The 22,710-nt window shown below is 41.3% G+C and overlaps 2 protein-coding genes across 5 annotated transcripts in view; one reads left to right on the top strand and one right to left on the bottom strand.

Annotated features, from left to right (window-relative positions):
* nckap1 (NCK-associated protein 1) overlaps positions 1-15,237 on the bottom strand; it is a 28,958-nt gene extending 13,721 nt beyond the window's left edge. Inside the window, exons 1-14 of one of the 4 annotated variants that reach the window (XM_018729035.2) lie at positions 14,922-15,237; positions 9,979-9,996; positions 8,100-8,210; positions 3,480-3,572; positions 3,213-3,269; positions 2,958-3,100; positions 2,741-2,831; positions 2,507-2,644; positions 2,363-2,411; positions 1,947-2,103; positions 1,753-1,809; positions 1,547-1,643; positions 1,238-1,344; positions 878-1,010 (exon numbers count right to left, since the gene is read on the bottom strand). In XM_018729035.2, the coding sequence (XP_018584551.1) occupies positions 878-1,010; positions 1,238-1,344; positions 1,547-1,643; positions 1,753-1,809; positions 1,947-2,103; positions 2,363-2,411; positions 2,507-2,644; positions 2,741-2,831; positions 2,958-3,100; positions 3,213-3,269; positions 3,480-3,572; positions 8,100-8,210; positions 9,979-9,996; positions 14,922-15,029 (1,359 nt within the window). In that variant the 5' untranslated portion in view covers positions 15,030-15,237. The remainder of the gene's footprint in view (positions 1-877; positions 1,011-1,237; positions 1,345-1,546; positions 1,644-1,752; positions 1,810-1,946; positions 2,104-2,362; positions 2,412-2,506; positions 2,645-2,740; positions 2,832-2,957; positions 3,101-3,212; positions 3,270-3,479; positions 3,573-8,099; positions 8,211-9,978; positions 9,997-14,921) is intronic. The other 3 variants (XM_018729036.2, XM_018729038.2, XM_018729039.2) reach the window with 3 other exon arrangements.
* Positions 15,238-15,303: 66 nt separating this feature from the next.
* Positions 15,304-19,177, top strand: dusp19a (dual specificity phosphatase 19a). The gene is made up of 4 exons (XM_018728884.2): positions 15,304-16,174; positions 16,668-16,714; positions 16,807-16,959; positions 18,120-19,177. Exons 1-4 carry the CDS (start codon positions 15,955-15,957, stop codon positions 18,348-18,350), a joined length of 651 nt encoding a protein of 216 aa, XP_018584400.1. The 5' UTR covers positions 15,304-15,954; the 3' UTR covers positions 18,351-19,177.
* Positions 19,178-22,710: the final 3,533 nt, after the last annotated feature.

The following is a 22,710-nucleotide window of genomic DNA, read 5'->3' as shown; positions in this document are numbered from 1 at the left end:
GAAGGAAAAGCAAGTAATTCAGAGTGAACCTGATGAACCGGCTCCGGTTCTGCTTTGCTGGATTTAGACCTCAGGCCTCAGACCTGGGCCAACACTTGGCCTCCACCTAGTGGTGGACTTTCAAACTAGACAAACGAGACAGAGTTCACTTTCTGTCCTGTTCAGGGGTGACCAAACATGACCTTGTAGGGTAGCGGCCCAGCAGTAATACATTCTATTTAACACCATGTGAAGTGACTTGCTAACTAACTCCTTCAGTAAAACAACCATCAGCAAAGATGAACAAAAAAAATTCAGCATACTATGGACACATCAGTGACCAGGGATAGTACCAAAGCAGTAGTACAAGCCATCTTTAGATTTAAAGACATTCAAATGCCAATGAATGAAATATCAGTTAGTCTACACAGAGATTAAAAAGGTGCTTTGAGTGACTGCTGAGTTTACAAAATGCAGATGCATTCATTAATAGAGCTCATGCATCTAATGTTTGGGGAATCAAACATTTCAGCCAACCATATACATTTATTTAGCTAATGAGGGATGTGAACCTAGGTCCTTCAAGTACACCTACCAACTCTAAGTACTCTGACACTTGATGCCCTTTTTAAATATATAAAATACTTTCAGTATTTGAAGAACCTCAGCAGTGTCAAGTAAGATCACATATTATCACATTGTTTGGCTTCTACATCTCCCCCACTGCACAACACAGCCAAATGTCTTGATGTTCTAAGCACAACACAAAATGCTCTACTTCCCCTAGCACTTTTCTTAATTATTTTATGTTATTGATTACAACGGTTATCAGGTACTGTCTTGAATATGTCAGAAGTGCCATCTGTTCACATTCACAGTCTGTGCTGCTGTGACTCACCTGTACAAGTTCATTGAGCACCACAGCGTCAAAGCCAGACAGGTACTGGACGTAGTACCTCTGCATGACGGGGCCGTACTTCCGCACGTGAGCCCTCAGTTCCTCCATGTAGAAGATCAGCTCTGCGATGTGCCTGAGGGAAAAGGGCCCTCTGAGTGCTGACCACTCTTCCTGCCTCCACATGGCTAGGCTTTACTTTACACATGCCTGTGTGGGCTGGTGGCTGCAATCTGTGTATGATGTAAGGCCTCCTGCTTGAGATGCATTCAGTGGCCACACAGATTTGGGCTAATTAGTATGCAACCACTCATGAGTCCCATAGTGCAATAACTGTGAGCTATGAAGCAGTTAAGCCCTTACTTGTCGATGAAGTCGTCTGTGCTTTTCTTTTGGATGTTATCGGCGTGGCGCAACAGCCAGATGATCTCGTCGCGGGCAAAGGAGAGGGCCATGAACACAAAGAGGGCCTGAGGACAGAGCAGCCATGAGGAGCTCAAACAGACAGACACAGACAGCTGCTTCTGGAGGTCAACATTAACAATTCATCACAGTTATCAGTATATCTAACATGTCACATTTAAAAACTAGTTTAATCCAGTGAATCTTTTCGGATTACAGTACAGTAAAGAAGTAAAGTGGAATCAGGTGCTCCCAGTGTGTATCCCGTACCTTTGGTCCAAGGAGCCCTGGCTGGTCAGCGAGCACTGTCGCCAGCTCCTTCAAGGCAGACCGCAGGAACTTGCGTCTTTCTCTGTGCATGGAACCCCTATGGAAAAAAGCACATAAACAACTGTAGTACTTGCAGGGCAATCCATTTTAAAACAACAAAAAAAAAAAAAAAAAAACGGTACTTTAAATGCACTGTGAGTACTCACGCGTGGGACAGAGCTGCTTCTTTGCATTCCCTTATGTCATTTATACGTTTGTTGTAGCTGCAGAAAAAAAAGTATTTAATCAGTAGTTACACAAACACAACATATGACATAAGGAACAGTACAGCTTGCATCCCATCTGTTTAAAGAGAAGCACTGTCCCACATGGGACAGCTTGCTGTGAAATATTTTCTCACCCGCGGATATTGACAAAAAGGTCTTCGGCAGCTTTGTGGATATGGAAGACCTCATCTCGGAAAAGGCAGAGACAGGAGCTGCTCTGGAGGGAGAGCTTCCAAAGACTGAGTGCTGCCGGGTCACTGTTCAGGGCTGCGTGACTCAGGATGAACCCGACTGCAAAGACAAGTGAGAAAAGAGCAGTACAACTTACTTCTGCTCATTCAAGTGCATGCCACATTTCTGAATGACTGAAAAATAATTTCTATTGTACGACATGTCAAACACCTGCTTGTGGCAGAAATATGGATAAAGTTTTTACTCTCAAACCACTGCACCTCTTTATGGCCCAGTTACCTCAATCTGTCCATCAGGAGATAATCAGGCACTACAAAGCTCACAGTGACTTAGCCAGTATTCTACATATACTACTTACACACAATCCACTTCTCCATGGTATCCAGAGACAGGTATTCACATGGCATCTGAAACAAAGAGACAACTTGGTTACAAGGATGTGTGTGCAAGTGGCAGGACCTGGCTCTGTGAATGACTAGCCCTCCACAGAGGGCTGGCTCACAGTGTCCGACTGGGCTGGGTTCAGCATGGTGCTGGGAGCACTGATCAGACTCAGTAGCTGGGCGTTTCTCCACTGGTCGGCCGACAGGTTCCGCCGGGGGTACACCATCTGGAGGGAGATCAGGGCATCCGACAGAGACTGTAGGGAAAGAAGAGGGACAAGCGCAGGTGAAGGAAGCACTTCTCAATAGGTACACAGAAATGGTACACAGCTGTTGGCGGACATGCCACTAACCTTGCCGTGAGGGACAAACTCTTCCATCATCTTCTTTAGTGGATTCTCATAGTCTACTATCATTTGTCCCAGTCTGGGATACTCCCGGTCACTAGAGGCAAGTGATAATTATAGCAGTATTAATAAAAATTAACTTTAAATGAGCAATAATCATTTATTATTACATACCTAAAGCTATAAATGAAAGAGTATGTCTACTGAAGGACTGAACTTATACCTTGATCCATGCGTCATCTCATGAGCATAGTTGTAGAGTCCAATAATTGCTTTGCGCTCTTCAATCCGAGACAGCAATATCATTAGTGTAGTGTATGTTACAACAAGGTCCAGGTAGTTCTTTGTAAGGTCAAAATTTACAGTCTGTAAAAAAATGGGGAAAATTAAATCAGCTTTAATACATGACACACTTTGAAAAGCCAAAATGCTGTATATCTCTTGTTGCTTTCACACAACATGTAGCTATGAAACTTACAATGTCAAAGAAAACCTGGCAAGCATCAATAGTGTTTAGCAGTTCACAAACATGATCCTTGAAAGAAAGGAAAGAAAAGGCAACGTTAATGGAGGTTTCTCAAAATCTACTCCTTCGGTGCAAAGACGACTACAAGAATCACACATCTAAACATATATAAACCAGATTTAACCAACAAGCTAAAAAGAAAAGCACAGATAAAACATTCCTACACACCAAGAAGGCATCAACATATCGTACAAAAAAAAAAAAAAAAGGTGTTCTTACCTTAAATTCCATAACATCAACAAATGTGAAGTAATATAAAGCTAGATTCTTTAGTATTTCTGACTTTTCTTTTTGTAGTTGTGCAAGCTGTTGCTGTGAAAAGAAATCAGTGTGATTGTTAAACCTGAGGAACCAGGATGAGCTCTGCAGCAATTCATTTATGTCAAACTTTTCAGCAAGGTTCATTCTGAATTCTGATTTGGGGCCAACTGTGATTTCATAGCACTTTTATGCTACTTTGGTCTCAATTCAAAGAGATTGTTATGGTATATATGTGGGTGTAATGTTCTAATGTGAAACTGGGTAAGCAAACTGAGAGGGCCAAATGGAACTTGACTAGGAGCTACTTTTTAGCTGACTGTTAGCAGGGAGCACGCGCATATCGCACTGACATTAAGCACTGTGGAAGGGACCGTTGGCTCTCCGGCCCTCCTTTGAAGCCATGAGCACTCAGTGTGGTCCCAGTATGGGCCCAGAAAGAAGGCTGAGCTGGCCTCTGAGTTGCTGGAACAAGTTCGTTCCTCCGTTTAACCTCCATAGCAGTAGCATGGCATAGCATGTTACTTCATTTCAATAGACTGGAAATCGCGACACAGTGGTAAAGCCCATTTTCATAAATTCAGGAATGAATTAATAAGGCAGACCTTTGCCTTTATGTTAATAATAATAATAATAATTTCATTTAAATAATGCCTTTCTCCAAAGCAGCTTCCAATCTTAGTTCTGTATTATAGGCTGCTTACTATGACTTACTCATTTATACTACATCTGGGTATTTTATACTGTAGCAATTAGGGGTAACTACCTTACTCAAGGATATAACTGGAGCAGGGATTTGAATCCAGGCTCTCCAATTACAAGGTGACACCTCTAACCACTACATTACCTGCTCCACATAAAACAACCTCTCCATGTGTAGTTTTTCAGCACTGAGAATAAAAACCAACTGAAATTAAACAAAATCTGAGGAGATGAATGACAACTATATGAACCCTGCATCCAGTTGTGACAAGTAATTACTATTATATCTCTAGAAATGAAGTTGTCATTTCCTTGCACATTTCTTGCAACTACACCAAAACAAATATGCACTGCTGGAAAATCAACTGATACTTCCAATACTGAACAATATAAAGGAAGCAATAAATAAACATAGACCTGACTTGCTGCAACTCTACAGCAAGCGATCAATGCTATTTTTTCCTATGGCAATGTCTGATTACATTGTAAAAACTATGAATATGACACACTTTCTTAAAATGTCTAGTTTGTCCATGGGAGTTCAAAGCAAATATTTGTCAGCAGAATTATGATAAAATACACACTATTTATACTGAAGATGCTGGGATAAAGGTATTTCATCCAAGGAAGGTGATTCTCAAACTATTCTTGATCTCTGAGAAGTCAAAACATTTTCAAAAGAGCTCTTTAAATATCCATTCATCCATCCATCCGATGCACAGAGCATAAGACTGTGAAAACTAGAATGAAGACAGGCTGCTAGTGCTTCACAGGGCATAAATGTTGACAAAGGTTTCAAACGAGAGGCACACATGGGATAGTCACAGACAAAATATGTGTCATTTAGTCACCCGTTCACCTGAGCAGCATTTCTTTACTGGTTGTGGATGATAGAGCAGCTACAGCAAAGTCACCCAATCATGTGAAGAACATGTCCTGCACAAAAATGGGGTCCAAAATAAATCTTACAACCCCTGAGCAAGGAGGTGACAATGATATACTCCCAAAACCACTTTGCAATCTCAAAAATGCACTCAAATTATAATCTAAAAAAAGAAGCAAAATTGTAAACTAAATGGTTTTAGAAAGATTTTAATTTTCTGAATTCCTCATCATTAGTTAGAAGACAGTAGTGTGTCCAAACACATTTTTCACTTTGGCACTATACTAAAACCAGTCAATGTTCCAGTCAGTGCATACTTATTATGGAGAAACATTAGTAACGTCTTGTTAAGATCAACTCATAACACACACACAGCTGTAAAAATATCACATTTTAAAATCCGTGTTTAACTACACTTAAGTCTAAAAAGAAACTAATGAAAAGAAGAACTTTAAAAAAAAAACAAAAATAAATAAGACAAGAATTTGTCTGGTATGATAGATATAATATTTTTAATGGAATTTTGATATTGTCATTGAATTTGTTACTGCAGCTGTTAATATAACAAATGGTTCTAATATAACATTATGATATCTTTTTTAAGGTCTCCAAATCATATTCAAAGAAAAATAGCAAGAACAGATTTATTTTAAAGCAAATAAGTTGTTTTAAACTAAATTATCCTTTGATTTTTTTCAACTTCACATAAATGTATGAATCACTGACCGTTTATTATTGCCTGACATCAGTGAATCATACACTTGGGAGTAAAATTTTAATTCCTTGCACGTGCTATTTTTCACTGAAAGATAATTTTTGTAGGAGCTGAATTATTTATGAAATAACACTCAGATTAGATGAAATATTTCACAGAATGGTTTAATGACCAAACAGACAGGTTGTTACTAAGCAGTAAAGGACTGAGGAATCCAAGAGCATAATTTGAAAAATTTTCCCATATTTCTTTAGCCACATTTTGGAAGTGTTGATATTTAACAAAATGCTTTCATTTTTGTGAAGAATGCTTAGGTATTTAAAAATCTATTTGTTCTTTAAACCAATTCTTTTAATGGCTTCTTAGACTCCTTTGTACAGTCCTTGAAGATAAGCTAAAAATCGGCCAAGGTGAAAGAAATTAAAAGCGTAACTACAGAAATAAGATCTGGTATTTAAAGCAAATGGGACTCTGGCGAGTCCAAACTTACCAAAAAGAATAATCCAGAAAAAGCCAAGATAGGCATGCAAAAACAAAACAGATCGAAAAAACAAAAAAACAAAACAAAAAAAAAAAAAACAACAACAACAACAACAACACAATAAGAGATAGTTAAACAGGATGAGGCACAATGTCATTCCAAGAAGCACCTTCAACACAAACATGGCAGGGACCAAAAGTGAATGCTGAAGAAATAATAATAATAAAAAAAAAGCATCTGAATAAAACCACTGCAAAAGATAAAAGAAGCAATCAGAACTGCAAAGAGGCTCAAATACACTTGACACAGATATAAAAAATGGCACACTGGAATCATGGAAATGTGTGAGTATGAATGAATGTCTGCTGTAAATGTTTTTTTACAGGTTATAAGTGATTCTATTTTAAAAGATTTGGGTGCATTTGTTTTCAGTGTTCAGTAGACCGGCAATAACTTTCATTTTAAAAAATAGGTAGAAAAGGGCACTGCTATATAAAAATAAGCAAACAAACTGAATGTGACAAACAGCTGCAATCGGCTGCATTGGCAAGGAATCACTAGGTGTGTCCACATGGCCCACGCACATTCCATTCCTACCCCTGACTGTTTCAACACAGTTTGCTGTGACTTCATCGAGACCAAAGCCAACAGGCTGTGCACTCCAAACACAAACACTTGAGGGAAGTGCAAATTCACACATCTTTTAGATTAGCACCCTAAAAACACTGTGTACTTATTTGCAAGCTACAGTGTGATCTCAGAGTTACCCTCAGTTTATTGCTTTACTGCTGTATTTTGCCTTTAGGTACTTTCCAATGCATATAAGTGGCTTTAAATATGATGATAAAAAAGGAGGAAGACAGGACTTTCCACTTCAAAATGCATCTTCTTACTGTGCCACTTCCAGTCCCTGAGAGACTGGAACACTGATGTGGCCCTGGAATAAATGACTGGCCCTGGTCTGCTGCACTAGGGGATAAATAGCACTGGGCCTATTCTACGCAGCAGGGGATATCAGTGCAGGCTTTGCATTAGTCAGAGTCATCTGTGCACATGAAAAATAGCTCATCTGTGCTTAGGGGACCCAGCCCTTCAGTACTGAGAAACAGCCACTAACCAGCCCGTATGTCAGAGAAACAGTCATCTTGTACTTAGGGGACACGGTCCCTCAGTCCTGAGAAGCAGTCACCAGTGCACGGTGAAAGAGCTGTGTGTGCTGAGGGAAGACAGTCCTTTGGTTCACACTAACAGTCACCTTGGAAACATGAAGAAACCCCCTCAGCTGAAAGAAACTGATACGGGAAGTATGATGATATCTGCAGAACGTTCAGTCGGTAGAAACGGTGTGAGAACTAGTAAGTTTGCATCTTTGTGTCACTAAAGGCAGGAGAAACAAAGGCTAAACACAGAGTGTCTATGTATTTATCGTCATACTGGGGCTTTCAGAGGACTGTTTCATTACTGGTTGTACAATAAAATCCTACTCCACGCTCTCATAAGACTTACTGCAGTAGAACAATTATTATTATTATAAACTAATATAAATGTCAACAAACTACTTCATAAAAATACGTCTTTGGTTTGTAAGGGCAAGAGCTGTAGATGTGTGGTTATTTTATTTTCATTGTTTAACTGTGGCACCGGGTGAAAATGTAAAACATTTCTATTACAATACATATTACTCAAAATTAACCATTAACATTACAAAACATTAACCATTCCGAAGTCATAACTCAGTGAGTGAATTCTACTTATCCATTTATCTGCAAATAGAAAAATGTCGAAAAGGTCAGAACTTACATTGTTGTTGCGCGTTTCCACAGCTGGAAATTTTCGGACAATGAACTTCACGGCTGACTCAAGGTTTTTGTCAATCAGGTAGGAAGGTTTTGCCTTGGGATCTCCACAGGCCTGCAAGAGAGTGTCAGAGACAGACAGAACCAGATCAAAATGCTACAACCACAACAGTGTGGTAAAGCTAAATGATGGTAAGGTCAAAGCCAGAGGTCAAACACAAGAGCTTGATTTATTGTTTTGTTTTTTTTTTTGGTGGACAGGTGACATGATGATAAGACAAGAGTGCAGGGATTTTTTTTGTCACAGCTGGAAAATGTAATGAAAAAGAAAGAGAGACAGAAAGTGCACAGACAGCTCCATAGATGCTGCATGAGAAGTTTCCAACAGTTAGCGCCACACAGCAAGGCGTGAGCACGCTCATTCCTATAGGAAGGAGATGTGGCTTGGCTGGTTGGCTGCTTGTGGGTTTTTTCTGTCTTTTAGAATGGCTTTCTTTGAGTGGTGAATGTGGCACAAAAGGGGGAGCTGGAAGAAGTAAGCAGATATGCATTTGCAGTGCAGCGGTGTGTGGTCACATGACGAACATGATGCTGAGCATGCACCTACAGTATTTAACCTAGAAAAGTGTCATATATAGAGATGGATTTAAAAAAATAAAAAAATAAAAAATCAATCAACAAAACGCACAGTTGAGAATAAACACAGGATTTGTGACCTATATAACTACTGATCTGACTGGATGCCAAGAAGTATAAACAAACACAGAGAAACAGCCCTGATACAAATGAATTAATGTGAAGTCCAAGCCTTTGCAGTATTGAGGCCAGTTTAGATACTGTTGACATGTCACACCTGCCATGCAGCAAGGATGTTACCTCCCATCACAATTTAGAATCTCAATCAAACGAAACGGGTCATACTTTCTTCACCTTCCTCTGGATCAGTGCTCTTAATTTAACATCAAGTGTTCAACCGGGACTTACTGAGATCAACAAGGATACTGTATCCTCAACTTTGAGTAGTTAAAACTTTTAATTCCAAGAATTAATTAACCTAGTTAACACTACACAGGGTCACAAGTCCTTCACAAACTGTCTAGTCTGCAAACAAGGAAGAAGGCAAACTGGCGAGCAGGTGCTCGAGACCCAGTCTTACATTGCAGGGACAGTTTTACACATCAGAAACTATACATCTGAGTTTTTTGACACTATACATAATGTCACAACATTTAACCCCGTGCTATACTCAAAACATTCATCACAGACTATCAAACCAAGAGGTGTCCAGTCATGTCACATAAGGAACACAGGGCGGCAGGTTCCTTCTTGACCCAGCATGCATTACTCATTGCGCACACAGTAATATCACCACACTCTTGAAGGTGTGAATAATTTTGTAAATTATTATAAATAATCTGCCAAAGTGAAGCATTCTTACTTCCTTCCCAGAGAAACACTTTAACAAGCCATCTGTGAGCTGAGACAGAGAGAACCTGCAGGCCTAGAGGCAAGTGGGTCACCCCAATCGCTCCTGCCAGCGGAAAAGAAAACGAAACAAGCAAATAAGACAACACCAGTCTCCACTTAGGGACAGCCAGTGCATAGGGAAATACCTGTCTTTATTTCTGTCTGAGAGGCTTGCTTTTCCTTTGCCTCCAATAACACAAAATATCAGTCTGCATCTAGTGACAGCCTTCATGTACTAGGGAAGGAAACATATCTGCCTCTATTACTGCATCAGAGGCACGCGCTGATTTGCCTGAACTGTGCTGCTGTGTTGTGAGTTACACACAGGAAGGCCATGGAGCATGAGGCTGGTCAGAGAGCAGAAGGGAGCAGGGAAGGGGGGGCTGAGGTTTAGGGAAGGTGAAAACTGTGCAAACCTTCCAAACTTGTCCTTGCTGGGGGAGGCATTGTAACAGAAAAAGAGAAAATTACACATAAACACAGGTTGCCAACGTCTATCATGCATGTCCACTTGAAAACAATTAGCTTTGGGAACTGACAGTAAAATTAGCCAACTTAGCATTCAGATAACTTTATATCATGGCTAACATATATAAATGTGCTACTCCTATGTTCACAAACTTGTATACACATAAATGTATATATTTATATATATATATATATCTAAAAAAATTCTGTATCAGTTCAGCTTTGTATCCATCATTGTATGCTGTCTGGTTTTGTTCCCACAGCTAACACACACCATGCAGAGTCCAGACCTTGAGGAGCAGGGTATAAATCATGGTATTTAACACTTCAGTCTATGTTTAAGAGACAGTCGGGTGGTGTGTGACTAGTAAAAAGGAACAGCAATAACAACAACAGAAACAGCAACAGAAACATGCGAGTAACATAAAGGAAATTGATACAGTTGTTTAAATCAAGGTCAATGCATTCATTTATTAATCTAAAAAGAAAATGCAAGAAAAAAGCCATAGGCAAAACAAAAGAAAAATACTATCACACGATTAATGCCTCAGCTTCTCTGCAAATCTGAGGCATCACAAACTGTACAGGGCTCTAACAAATCCAAACACAAAGAATATCCAGGAAAAACTTAATGAACCAACTAACGGCTCTACCAAAGAACAAGTTTTAGATCTCCCTAATGTTTTATATGCTTTATTTTTTATGAAATGGAAAATGCAAGAGTTCATATATGGTAAAAGAAGCAAACATTAACCACTGCAACTTTTATACGATACCCAAAACAATCTTCAATTATTCATATAAATCACATCTCTGTAATCAAATAACATATGGTATATGCCCTGCAAAGTCATACCAAGGGTGTAGTAGGTGGCTGTTGACTGTGCACACAGATCCTAGCCTTAATAAGAACATATCAGCTACACCAAGCAATTCCTCATTTTTATGAGGCACAAAACACTTTATTCCTCGAGAGATTCCTCAGAATAGAACAACCTTAACTAGCAACTGTATTTGCTAAACAACTTACACTCCAGCTGACTGTGTGCAGGAAATAAATGGGTCACTGATTCTAAACTCTGAGTATGTGACAGTATAGGTGTAGCCTAAATCGGAGCATCAGAAACACAGACTGGATCCTGTCCAATATTATACAACAGCAAGGATTTTCCGGGTGAGGATTCTTGCTGAGTGTTCCCTCATCCTCAGAACATCCAGCACCAAACTCCAGTATGACTGCCAACACTGTTTGACTATATCAAGCAGCAGTGTTCCAAACTGCAAAAAGGGAGGCAACAGGGAAGGAGACTGGTTAAGGAAAGAAAAAAAAAAAAAAAAAGGCTTTGTACCATTGATAAGGAGACATCTGACAAAGAGTGACCAAGCGAGTGCCACTTCCTCCTGAGTGCCCTCCCATTTCAGCCACAGTATTACAGTCCGGCTCTTATACTGGATTCAATCAACAATCAGAGCAGTGTCACATCAACTAAGTTCAATGAGCAAAGGCTCATAAATATTTCACAAAGCAGAACAATCTGGGTCCAATTCAGTAAGACCTGTCTTTGGAGTGCATGGTGAAAGAGCTATTTACTGGGCAAGTTGGCAACTCACATCTCACTCTGCCTGGGTTCCTCAGATCCTCCTCCCTGGCCAATTATCACTTCCCTCGGCCTTTACAGTTAAACATATGAGATAAGAGTGAACATCCTGCGCCTGCTTGCTAAGCCTTTTCCAGGAATAGACAGGAAGGCTTTCAATGGCATAGTGACTGTTCAGATTTTTTTAAAACCATCCAGCAGCAAGAAGTGTGTTTTTACCAAATATCTCTTCTAGAGGTCAAGTATACTTTACATGGGGGGAAACAAAAATCTTCAAATACCTGAAATAAATCAGATTAGAAAATATGTTTCACATTTAGACATCAAAAACCACGTAACAAGAGGTGGCAGTTCAATAACGTATATAAACTTAAGTGTCAAAGGAAAAATCAGGAAAACTTGTGGAAAAATACAGAAAACATACATTTGGATAGTCTGGTGGTACATTTCCCTCAAAAAATGTAATTTTAAATACACTTCTCATCATAAACAGCACTTTAACATTTGTTACAATGTGATGCTTCCAAGTGGTAACATTCCTGGGGTACGTTCTTTCTGTATACAATGTAGAAATTAAACTGTTCTAAAAATGAACTGGGTCTTCGTGGGCTCAAGCTTCAAACAGACCATGAAACAATGAAGAAAAATATATACTTTTTGCCACGTCAGACAGCTGTGGTGCAGTCCGTCCACATGCCGTGGCTACTTAGGTGACTGGCTTGGAGTGGCTTTTGTAGCAAGTGATTAAAATAAGAGGGAACTGTATGAGCTGGCCACATCATTAATAATTCAGTTTGAATATTCTTTGCTTTTGTTATTTAAATTATATTAAAATTTTTATATAGCAGATGGGATGTTATTGTTTCATATATGAACTATTTCAACTTCATGCATTTTCTCAGCCACAGCACAATGACAGTTTTTTTACATTTTGGGAGCATCCATATGTTGGAATTCATGTGAGTGCCTGCCAGTTGCCTAGCAACCAAGCATGGTAGTAGAATCCTGTCTAAATGTTGTACATCATTGCTTAAATCCTTAACTACAATTCATGAAAACAAAATCAAAAATAAATTGGCCCAGACTAAACCTTTGATTAAATTAATAGTTAATTTGCATCTTTTTTCTTTAAGTGTCTGTGATGATGTCAAAACATCAGTAAGAAACCATGAAGGTTTACTGTTATGCCAGACATATTTAGCAAGATAAAGCGTGCCTTCTAGCTCTAGAAACAGAAGACAGTGTTGGCCTAGTGTGAGATGAATCATTCAGTAGGTGCTGGCCTGTGTCTGAAAGTTTGATTCTGCCTGAGACTGTGCACCCAGCGCCAGCTCAATGCCCCTTTTCTGGAATCTCCTTTAAGGAAGAAAAACAGCCCCAAGCCACTTCCGCACAGGCAGGCCAGGCCTTGCTAAAGCTCCACCTTATCTGGATGACCAAAAGGAAAAACACTCAGACACAGAGGGACAGTTAAACTAATGTTTTATTCTACATGTACCCTAAACTATAGGTTCTGCTTTTTAAATAATGCTCTACAGTCCACAAAAACCTTACCTTTGTCAGCAACCACATCAGAGCAGACTGTTAATTAGCCACAAAAATGCATACAGCATCAGGGTGGGACTTTAGGGTGTCACCATGGGTAAAACTAGGGTATAGGGAAGGTGCAGATAAAAGGCATAAGGATTTCACATGTTTACTGAGCTGTTCCCCACAAGAAAAAACAAATGGCATACTACTGTACAACTGACCCACATTCTGTACATCTTCTTAGAACACTCCACTGCTTTCACTGTAATCAATCAGGACTTCAGCTCTGCAAGTTCGATTTGCAATGCCATTCTTGCTTAGTCCAATTTACAGGTGATGTCAATTACAGCAGACAATAATTAATATTACTGAGATTTATTTAATTAAATCTTACCTGTTTTCAATTGTGGCAATATAACCTTTATAATATATATTTTAAATGGAAAGAGAAATGCAGCTATAAGAAATAAGGAAAAATTTACATGTTGCACTCCAGCAGATATAACTGCATTAGTAGTCATTTAGACTGGTACCCTTCTTATATTCATCATGGAGACTCAGGGAAATTGAATGGAATACATAAGATTGACTAAGATCCTAAAAATCATACATGATTACGTGACAGTCTATCATTGACTGAGTAATTTCCACCAGGAGTTGAAACTTCCAGTAAATAGACATTATTTGTGTCTGCAGGGGTTTGTTGTATGGGTGCACAGTGCCTCAAAGAGTGCCTGTTATAAGCCTCTATGCTATGGCACAATTTTTTCAATTAATTTTGGCAATATTATATTCCAGGTTTGTGTCAATTTTCTTCTTGGACCACACTTCTGGTTGTTGCATCACTGTGAACAGCATCTTTCAGTTTCATAACACGCTACCTTATTCAGCTGCACATTTGATTTGCTTAATTCTACCCTAGATTTCAGCACCCCAAGCACTTAGACAGCTCCAAATAAATCAGTCAAGAAGCCCACACAAGCAGTATGTTTTACCACTAGTAACTGTACAATCAGTGTGTGGTAATCAATGCATTCATTGTCAATCTGTTCCTGCCACAATGCCTCATATGCAGAATGTTAAACAAAAAACGTAAACGTGTATGTAGGATTCAAATGTAACTGAGTGTCAGTGTGTAGTGTCACCAGTGTGTGTGCGTTCGTTCCCCGCCCAACGGGACCCCGTCGTTCCCTTCGCGGCGGCGAGCGCGAGCGCGGCGCGCGTCAAAACAAACCTGACGACGCTCGATTCAACTGATCTGCTAGGGATGTGCCTGTTTTTTTCAGTCAGAACTTTCCAGAACTAACATCGAAAAAAACTGCCCCACATGATAAATGGTTCGGTTTCGTCGTTACCGCGAGTTAAATTTTCATTTTTTACGTGACGCCCAACGCCGAAGGAGACGTCGACTCGACACGACCGCGCGCCAGCCCAGTCCTTTATGAAACCCTCCTCCCTTTACACGACGCTGGCGACGTGCTTTTCACACTGTTAGGTTATCAATTAAGACTCGGGGTTGTCGTGGGGGTGGAGGCGGTATCTCGAAATCCCGTCCCGAAGAGCAGGCTAGCTAGTAGCTGCAGCTGTGCTTCGGGGCCTCCGGTGCATTCCTGTCCATTCAATGCGCCGCAGCAGTCCTTCCCACGGCTCACTGACTGAGGCACAAATTCATAAAGCAGCAGCTGCGGCCCAAACCGCGCTGTCAACTGGACACGTTGATCTCTCTGGAAAAAATGTGTGCGCACGGCGCTGATCTGCCTTACCTTTTTGATGTTGTAGATGCGGGTGAGCATCCCGATCCCCCTGTCGTTCAGGATGGTCAGTTTCTCCGCCAGCTTCTGCTGGCTCGGCTGCAGCGCACCCCGCGACATGCTGCTCTTCAGGCGTGTTTCAGAAAGCTGCGGAACGTTGTCCGTGTAGTGTTCGAAACGGTAAGAATGTCACCCCCTGCGTTTTAGTGTTAAAATTCGCCCATATTACGGGTGGAGAGCCGATCGAAGCCCGCAGCGCCCTTCGGCCGTCTCCCTGTTTTCGGTAGGTGTTGCCCGGATTCCCAGAACGAGGCCGCTTCCTGCGACGCTGACGTGGGTCACGTGATCCCGTCACATCCACTCGCACTTCCGCCCGTATGATTCATAACTCGAACGCGCAGAACGAAATGATGAGTGGTGGGTGGGCTATAAAAAAGGAAATGTTTACTTCTACTCTAGATATTATATTTCCCCTGTCAAAATAGATAAAAAGAATACTTTTCATACTGCAATAAGAAATGTTGTCATTGCTGTGGCTCGGTTTATGCGAGATGTGTTTCACGTAACATGAAAGAGTTGTAACCTTCACTGCGGAAGCTCGGCTGTGTGCGCATGCGTACCAGAGCTGTCTCGGTGGCCATTATTAATAGTGCCTGGAAATGCCTGCTGTCAGTGTTCGCTGACGGTTCTCCAAGCGGCAGCTTTAACTGCTAAGTGAAACTGCGAAGAGCGGAGCCGCGTCCTTACAAAGAGAAGTACACTGCAATATCAGAACAGGATAAGGGAGGGATGGCGTTGCCGTTGCACCCCAGGCCAGTAGATGGCAGTATTTTTTTTTTGGCAGGACGACGTGATCTTTTTTTATGGCAGAGGAAGAGGGCGCTCCAGCTGGCCCACACTCAGCTCCTGTTTTCTAGCAGCGCCACATTTTTTGGAACTGCTGCCGTGCGCGCGCCCGCCTCTGTAATGGTTCGTCAGCTGTCCAACCGAAGCACTCAGTGACCAGCGCTTTACCCTCCTTTACATTCCCTATTAAAAATACGCAATGCATTCTCTTGCGGAGGAAATTAAAACGTTTTCGAAGGCCAGCCTGAGAAAGCAGTGCACCCACGTGACGACGCTGACTGGGAAGCGGCTGCTCGAGACGTGGAAAGACTCCGCGCTGCGCGTGGAGGAGGAAGAGGAAGAGGAAGGCGCGTGCGGCTACGTGCAGGATTTCAGTTTGGACCTCCAGGTGGGGCAAGTGAGACCTCACGTGCTCCTGGGTGAGAAGGCCGGGCCGCTCGCACAATTATTAGTAATAGATAATAGTAATAATACGTAATTAATAATAAATATTTGTAATAATACTTATTTGTAGTTCTGTGTGTACAATATAATTTTACGTCACACACAAAAACATTACTGTCATCTATAATAATTCATGATGATTGCATATAAATATAAGTATTGTTGCCATAAACTAAGAAGTTATTCTATAGAAATACTGCAGCATGGTGTATAATTACTATAAATTAATTATTGTATAGAAGTGTGTTGTAATTGCGTAAAGAATTCAATCTAGCAGAGAAGTGAGTGATAACAGTAAAAAAAAAAAAAAAAAAAAAAGTGTACAGAAGTGTGGGGTATAATTACCATAAGCCGGTTATTCTAGAGTATAGATGTGTTGGGTTTAATTGCCACCCTTAAAGCTGAAGTACTTGGGGCTCGTTTGTGCTACAGCATGATTAATATTTATTATTATTCCTGTTTTTCCAGCTTCACAAGATGCTGCTCAAGATTTAGACACGTTGAGGAAGTTGAAGGTGGTTCTCGACAATATGGTAAAATTGTTATACAATATATACAACATTACTTTAATACATTTTAATACTTTTTTTTTTTCTTTCTTTTAAAGGTTTCACACATATTAAATGTCGCATATGGTGTGGAAAACTCTTTTCCTCATCTGTTTGAGTATAAAACTCTGAATATACTGGATCTTCCAGAAACTCCCATCACCTCATATTTCCGTGAGTGTTCACAGTTCATAGATGAAGCCAAAGCAAAGGTAAGGTCCTCTCTGTTCCCTGTGTGATAACTGATAACAAAAAAAGTTACACAGAATGCTACTTCTAATAATAATGCAATAATATTTAACTTAAGAAAATAAACAAATTTAAAATAAATATTTTCTTTATTTCTTGTGAGTATAGTCAATAAGTGAAATCAAAATCAAGAAATGTAGCAAAACACCCAGTAAGCCTCTTTGAGAAAAGCATGAATTAAATGAATAAATGTAAAGGTAAGACAATAAACCTCAGTGTGTTACTTTTTCTGGTAATTTGGGTTTTTTTTTTTTTTTTTTTTTTAAAAAGTTCCAGTTATAACCCAAGTTTACTTCATAGTCTGCTACCATACAATCTCTACCAGTCATCCTTACAGGTATCCACAGTATGCGATGAATAATAAAAGGCAAGTTTTAATAAAGTGTTGTTAATTAAAGTTCTTTTCAGGAAGATCACATCAGCAGCTTTATTGTCAGTATAACTCTTCACCGCTTCACGAACAGGCCGTAACAGAACGCTCGTCCTATGAACATTCACATGGTTTTATAACAAAGTCACAAGAAAGTCTCAGAGTTGTTTTTGTAGGTTTTCAATAAAATGTTTCAAAGCATGTGGTCTGATTCATATTCATACTGCTTATCGTGCACCCCAGATGGTGCTCTCTGATTTGTTGTATTTGTTATAAGGGGCAATCTGTTATACTGAAAAAACTGACAGTGTCTTCTCTTCCAGAGCTGAAAGCAGCAGGTAAACCGGGATTGAAAATTTTTATCAGATTTTATGATGAAAACAACAGTGCAGGAGCTTTAATGTACTAGTTTTGTGTGGTTTGCATGCAGTGTATGTTTGGTACTATTTGATTACAATAAACCTATAATGGACTGCAGGTGGCATAGTGGTTAGAGCCACTGCCTTTGTACTTAGAGGTCATAGGTTTAAGTCCTATGTCCTGCTGCAGTATGCTTGAGTTGACAGTTAAAAACTACCCAGCTTGATAAATAGGTAAATGTGTGTAGGCAGTTTAATATATAAGTTGCTGTGAAAAAAGGTGTCACCTAAATGAATAAGCATAGATATGGTAAAATACAGCATTTCCTGTGACTTTATTTCAGTGCCTGTAAAAAAGATTGAACACACACTGTTTGTCTCTCCTTGCCCTCAGGATGGAGTTGTGCTTGTTCACTGCAATGCAGGAGTTTCTCGCTCTGCGGCGGTAGTCATTGGGTACCTGATGTCCAGAGAGGGGCTCACGTTTGATGACGCCTTTGCTTTGGTGAAAGCAGCGAGGCTGGCCGTCCGCCCAAACCCGGGTTTCTATCAACAGCTGAAAGCTTACAGGCCTCAGGAGATGGAGAGGGATCATGCCAGAGATGTCAACCTTGAAGAGCACTGAAAGGTGGAAGGATCAGAGGTGCTGCCCAGCTGCTTTTGACCAGCGGTGTCTTCCCTGGGTGCAGAAGGACATGCTGAGAGTTTTGAACTGGTCTCTCTGCAACATGCAGCTGTTTCTATACTGATTGAGCTCTGAAACCAAAGTGTTACCAGCTCTCAGCAATCTTCAGAGGTGCTTAGTGGACACAAAGGAAACAAGTGAATGCAAAACATGTGAAAGTACTCCTTGGGCTTTTTGTCTGAAGCTTAAATAAATAAATTGTAAAATGGTTTTATAATGTGTTCTAATTTGGTTGAGTCGGTTCAGTGTGTGTGTAAACGATGTAAATCAATAAACACAGTGAGTGATGATGGACAGTCATCTGTTTAAAAAAATAAAGATAAAATTTAAGGTCTAAACCTATATTTACGTAGCCTGCTACATGTCAAACATTTACTGTACCCGTGGCTATTTCTTTGAGATGGTCAGCAGTAGCTGAAGCACTAGTTTTAGGTGTTTCCATGTTCAGTTTGTCATAAACATTTAATGAAAAATACTAAATATTGTGTCCATCTGTCCTCATTCAGCAAGCAGTTGCATGTTTAGGGTCACAGTGTGTTTGTGTTTTTTTTTTTTAAGATGACTATATTACCAATAGTATGTATGTGATATATTAACTTAAATATGCTTCAGTAACCTGTGAAAGAATTTGTTGTTCATGCCTGTGTCTTAGTTTCTAGTCAAAAAACAAGCTTGAGACAAATTTGTGTCTTATGACTGCACTTTTTTGGAAAAAGTTTTTCTTTGGGTTTGGCCTGTGCCTGCTCCCTGGAAGGTCTGGGGTTCGAGTCCCGCCAGGGGTGCCTTGCGATGGACTGGTGTCCCATCCTGGGTGTGTCCCCTCCCCCTCCGGCCCCATGCCCTGTGCTGCCGGACTAGGCTCTGGCTCGCCGCGACCCTGCTCGGGACAAGCGGTTTTAGTCAGTGTTTGTGTGTGTGTTTACAGCATAATGTACACTTATTTTTACTACACATCCATGGTATGAGTATTTTCTACTACAAATTCCAAGAAGACCTGCAAGAACCGCATTACGTGGCTAGCTAGCTCCAAAGGAAGTGTTAGCTTTGTAGGGGTGCCTTACCTGAAGCTGTTTGAATTTAATATGATTTATCACAACTATGTCTCTTGGAGCAGGTGTTCTGTACGAGCACAATTTCAGATTGCTTAAACGCTCTGAATAAAAGTTCTTCTGGTTTTCATTTGATTAACACATTTCTCATGTACGTTGTCTTAGTGGCACAGTGGGTAGCGCTGGTACCTTAGAGCTTTTGTGCAATGGGTTTGAAACCAGTGATTCCTGTGCAGAATTTTTGTCTGGACTCGCCTTGGTTTTATCCTACTGCCAAAGAGATGTGTAGAAGTGGCAGCTGGCAGTTTAGTGGTTAGAGCTCCTGCCTTTGGATCCAAAGGTTGCAGATTTGATCTCCAGCTGCAGTACCCTTGAGCAAGGTGTTTACCCTAAATTGCTCCAGTAAATTTACCCAGAGGGATAAATGCTTGTAGCCTTAACATTGTAAGTTGCTTTGAAGAAAAGTGTCTCGTAAATGTCAAATAAGGTAAATGACTTTCTGACCCTCCAGTAAACACCATGTGCATTTTTGCTAAGTTGACTTTTCACATACCTGTAACTGCACAAAGCCACAGGCCTTGGAATTCCGTTTTATAGTCTTAATTCCTTTATCAGGGAGTTTCGCACTCCATGGGGTCCTGCTGTGTTTGGTTAGTGGAAGTGATTGTGCAAATATATTCTGTCTATATAGAACAAGAACGTATAGAACACACACCGGCCTTCTGTGCACTCAGTCTGAGATCTATGTGCAGATATTAATATAAAAGAGGAATGTTAATTTCTGCCTAAACATTTCTTACGTAGGAAAATGTGTTTCCCTCAGTGAGCAACAATTAAGTACTTTTGGGTTTGGTGGGGAAAAAAAAATCTATTATTTTATATTCTGATTTTCCACCTTTTGTACTTACCATGGGGAGTAAAAATCATCCCTAAGATGAGACGCAGTCAGTGAACACGGTGCTGTGCTACACTCCTCATTGAGCAACACCCTGCTACCCAGTGAAGGAGTGCACCGGAGGGGGTCCTTAGCTGAGTGCAGCGGTACGGTACAGCACGGTACACACAGCGAGCCGTGAGTTCCCAGCTCCGGCGGCTGGGGAGTGGGACGCCCATCATTTGGATGCACATACTCATCCCGCGCAACAAGAAAGGCAGATGTTCGTCCCCATGCGCTCCCTTTCAGAAGAGCCCTCTAAGAGCAGCGTGTCTCCCTCTGCCTTTCCGATGGGCTCCCTGTCGTCCGCGCTCTCCAGGAGGAGAACCGTTATGGTGTCGGTGAAGACTAGCGAACCCGGGAGGTCCGGCAGGTCTGCTCTCAAAGGCAGCAGGAGCCCCGCGGTCAGACAGGTGGATCAGGAGGTCGAGAAGATCAGCCTCATCAGCAGAGAAGGCAAGTGGTGAGGAGCAGTCTTGACACCATCGCTTCTCTCATGCAAAGTATATTTTACATTTATTTATTTAGCAGATGCTTTTCTCCAGATCAACCTTATTTACCAAAGTGACTTACACTGTTAGATACACTGGTCACTCATCCATACATCAGTGGAACACACACACACACACTCTGTCACTCACACACTATGGGTGCTCAACTGCATGTCTTTGGAGTGTGGGAGGAAACCAGAGCACCCAGAGGGGACCCAGGCAGTGAACGTGCAAACTCCACGCAAACTGAATAGGGATCGAACCCATGTCCTCTCGCACCATCCAGGCGCTGTGAGACAGCCGCGCTACTCGCTGTGCCGCCGTGCCACCTTCAGTACACGATGAAGCAGCCTAGGCCAGCGAAGACGAAATGTGGCTCTTGACGTGACGTCACGCAGGGGGGAGAACACACACGTAGGCCTCATACAAGGTGGCGCGGGCAGAATTTACACCGGAACACGCGGATGTGTCGTGCACCTGCTGCATATGACAATGCAACATTTTGAATCGCAAGTTGTTTGCTCGGTGATGGATGCGTGTTTTTCGCAGGAACCAGGTCCAAAACTACGTGAAGAACGCAATCTGTGTGCTCATGTGAAACTCGGCTTATGATTTCATACCCTTTTTATAATATGTGTCATAATGACTTTGTCCTCTCGGTTCCTTGCACGTTTTATATACATAACTACACATTACACAGTGTAACACAAAGTTTATTATGTCTCTTTTTTGCATTTTCCATTCACTTTTGTTAGATTAAGCATACTTTTGCCGTTGGTTCATACTACATATGAGTTTTTGAAAAAATATTCCACATTCTTGAAATTAGCAAATTTTGGCACCGGGTTCCAAGCAAGGAGTATTCCAGTACCTTTTAGGATCTGATGCTTTCTAGAATGTTCTGGTACCTTCTAGAATCTTCCAAAGGCTGCAAAGTACCAAAGTAAAACCGATACTCCAGTAGAACTAGTGGTATTTTTGTAATCGGTAAACTTCAACCAGGCGTAATCAACGCAAAAATTCACATAACTAAGAACTCTGAAAAATTGTGTCGTGTTGTATGCTCAGCCCTGTCAAGAGGTGTTGCAGAAGCTTCTGTTTCTTGTTTGGCTGGATAATAACTGAGTATTTATTATATTTGAGTGCTTACTTTATAGAGGGGTGCGGTGGCGCAGTGGGTTGGACCGCAGTCCTGCTCTCCGGTGGGTCTGGGGTTCAAGTCCCGCTTGGGGTGCCTTGCGGCGGACTGGCGTCCCGTCCTGGGTGTGTCCCCTTCCTCCTCTGGCCTTACGCCCTGTGTTACCGGGTAGGCTCCGGTTCCCCGTGACCCTGTATGGGACAAGTGGTTCTGAAAATGTGTGTGTGCTTACTTTATTTATTGTAATTTAATCTAAGTAATGCCAACATGCGCTTCATGCACTTGCTGTCTGAGTACCCACAGTGATTCCGACACACTGGTGACACATATAAATAGATATTTTGAGCAAGAGAAAGTATAAAAGGCAGGACACAACATTCCGGGTGTCGCTGATGTAGGTGCAGGGCTTGTTCTACTCTAATGGCTCGTTTTCGTGCTGTTCTACTCATAATGGATTTCTGCATTTCAGGATCACGGCTGAGCCCAGTGTACTCACTCACTCTCTCTCTCTCACACACACACACTGTCTGAAGCCGCTGGTCCCAAGCAGGGTGGTGGTGAACCGGAGCCTATCCTGGCAACACAGGGCGCAAGGCTGGAGGGAGAGGGGACACACCCAGGGCGGGACGCCAGTCCATTGCAAGGCACCCCAAGCGGGACTCGAACCCCAGACCCACCGGAAAGCAGG

The sequence above is a fragment of the Scleropages formosus genome, chromosome 21 (genome assembly GCF_900964775.1).
Source record: "Scleropages formosus chromosome 21, fSclFor1.1, whole genome shotgun sequence".
NCBI classification, from domain to species: Eukaryota; Metazoa; Chordata; class Actinopteri; order Osteoglossiformes; family Osteoglossidae; genus Scleropages; species Scleropages formosus.
Note: the sequence above shows the minus strand (reverse complement) of the source record. Positions and strands in the feature narration are given on the sequence as shown.

What these genes read in the sequence shown, in the direction of transcription:
- dusp19a (XM_018728884.2), top strand. Translation starts at nt 15,955, where the DNA reads ATGCATTCTCTTGCGGAGGAAATTAAAACGTTTTCGAAGGCCAGCCTG. An exon ending in GAGACCTCACGTGCTCCTGG is followed by an intron (nt 16,175 to 16,667) that starts GTGAGAAGGCCG and finishes CTGTTTTTCCAG; the next exon opens with CTTCACAAGATGCTGCTCAA. An exon ending in TAGATGAAGCCAAAGCAAAG is followed by an intron (nt 16,960 to 18,119) that starts GTAAGGTCCTCT and finishes CCTTGCCCTCAG; the next exon opens with GATGGAGTTGTGCTTGTTCA.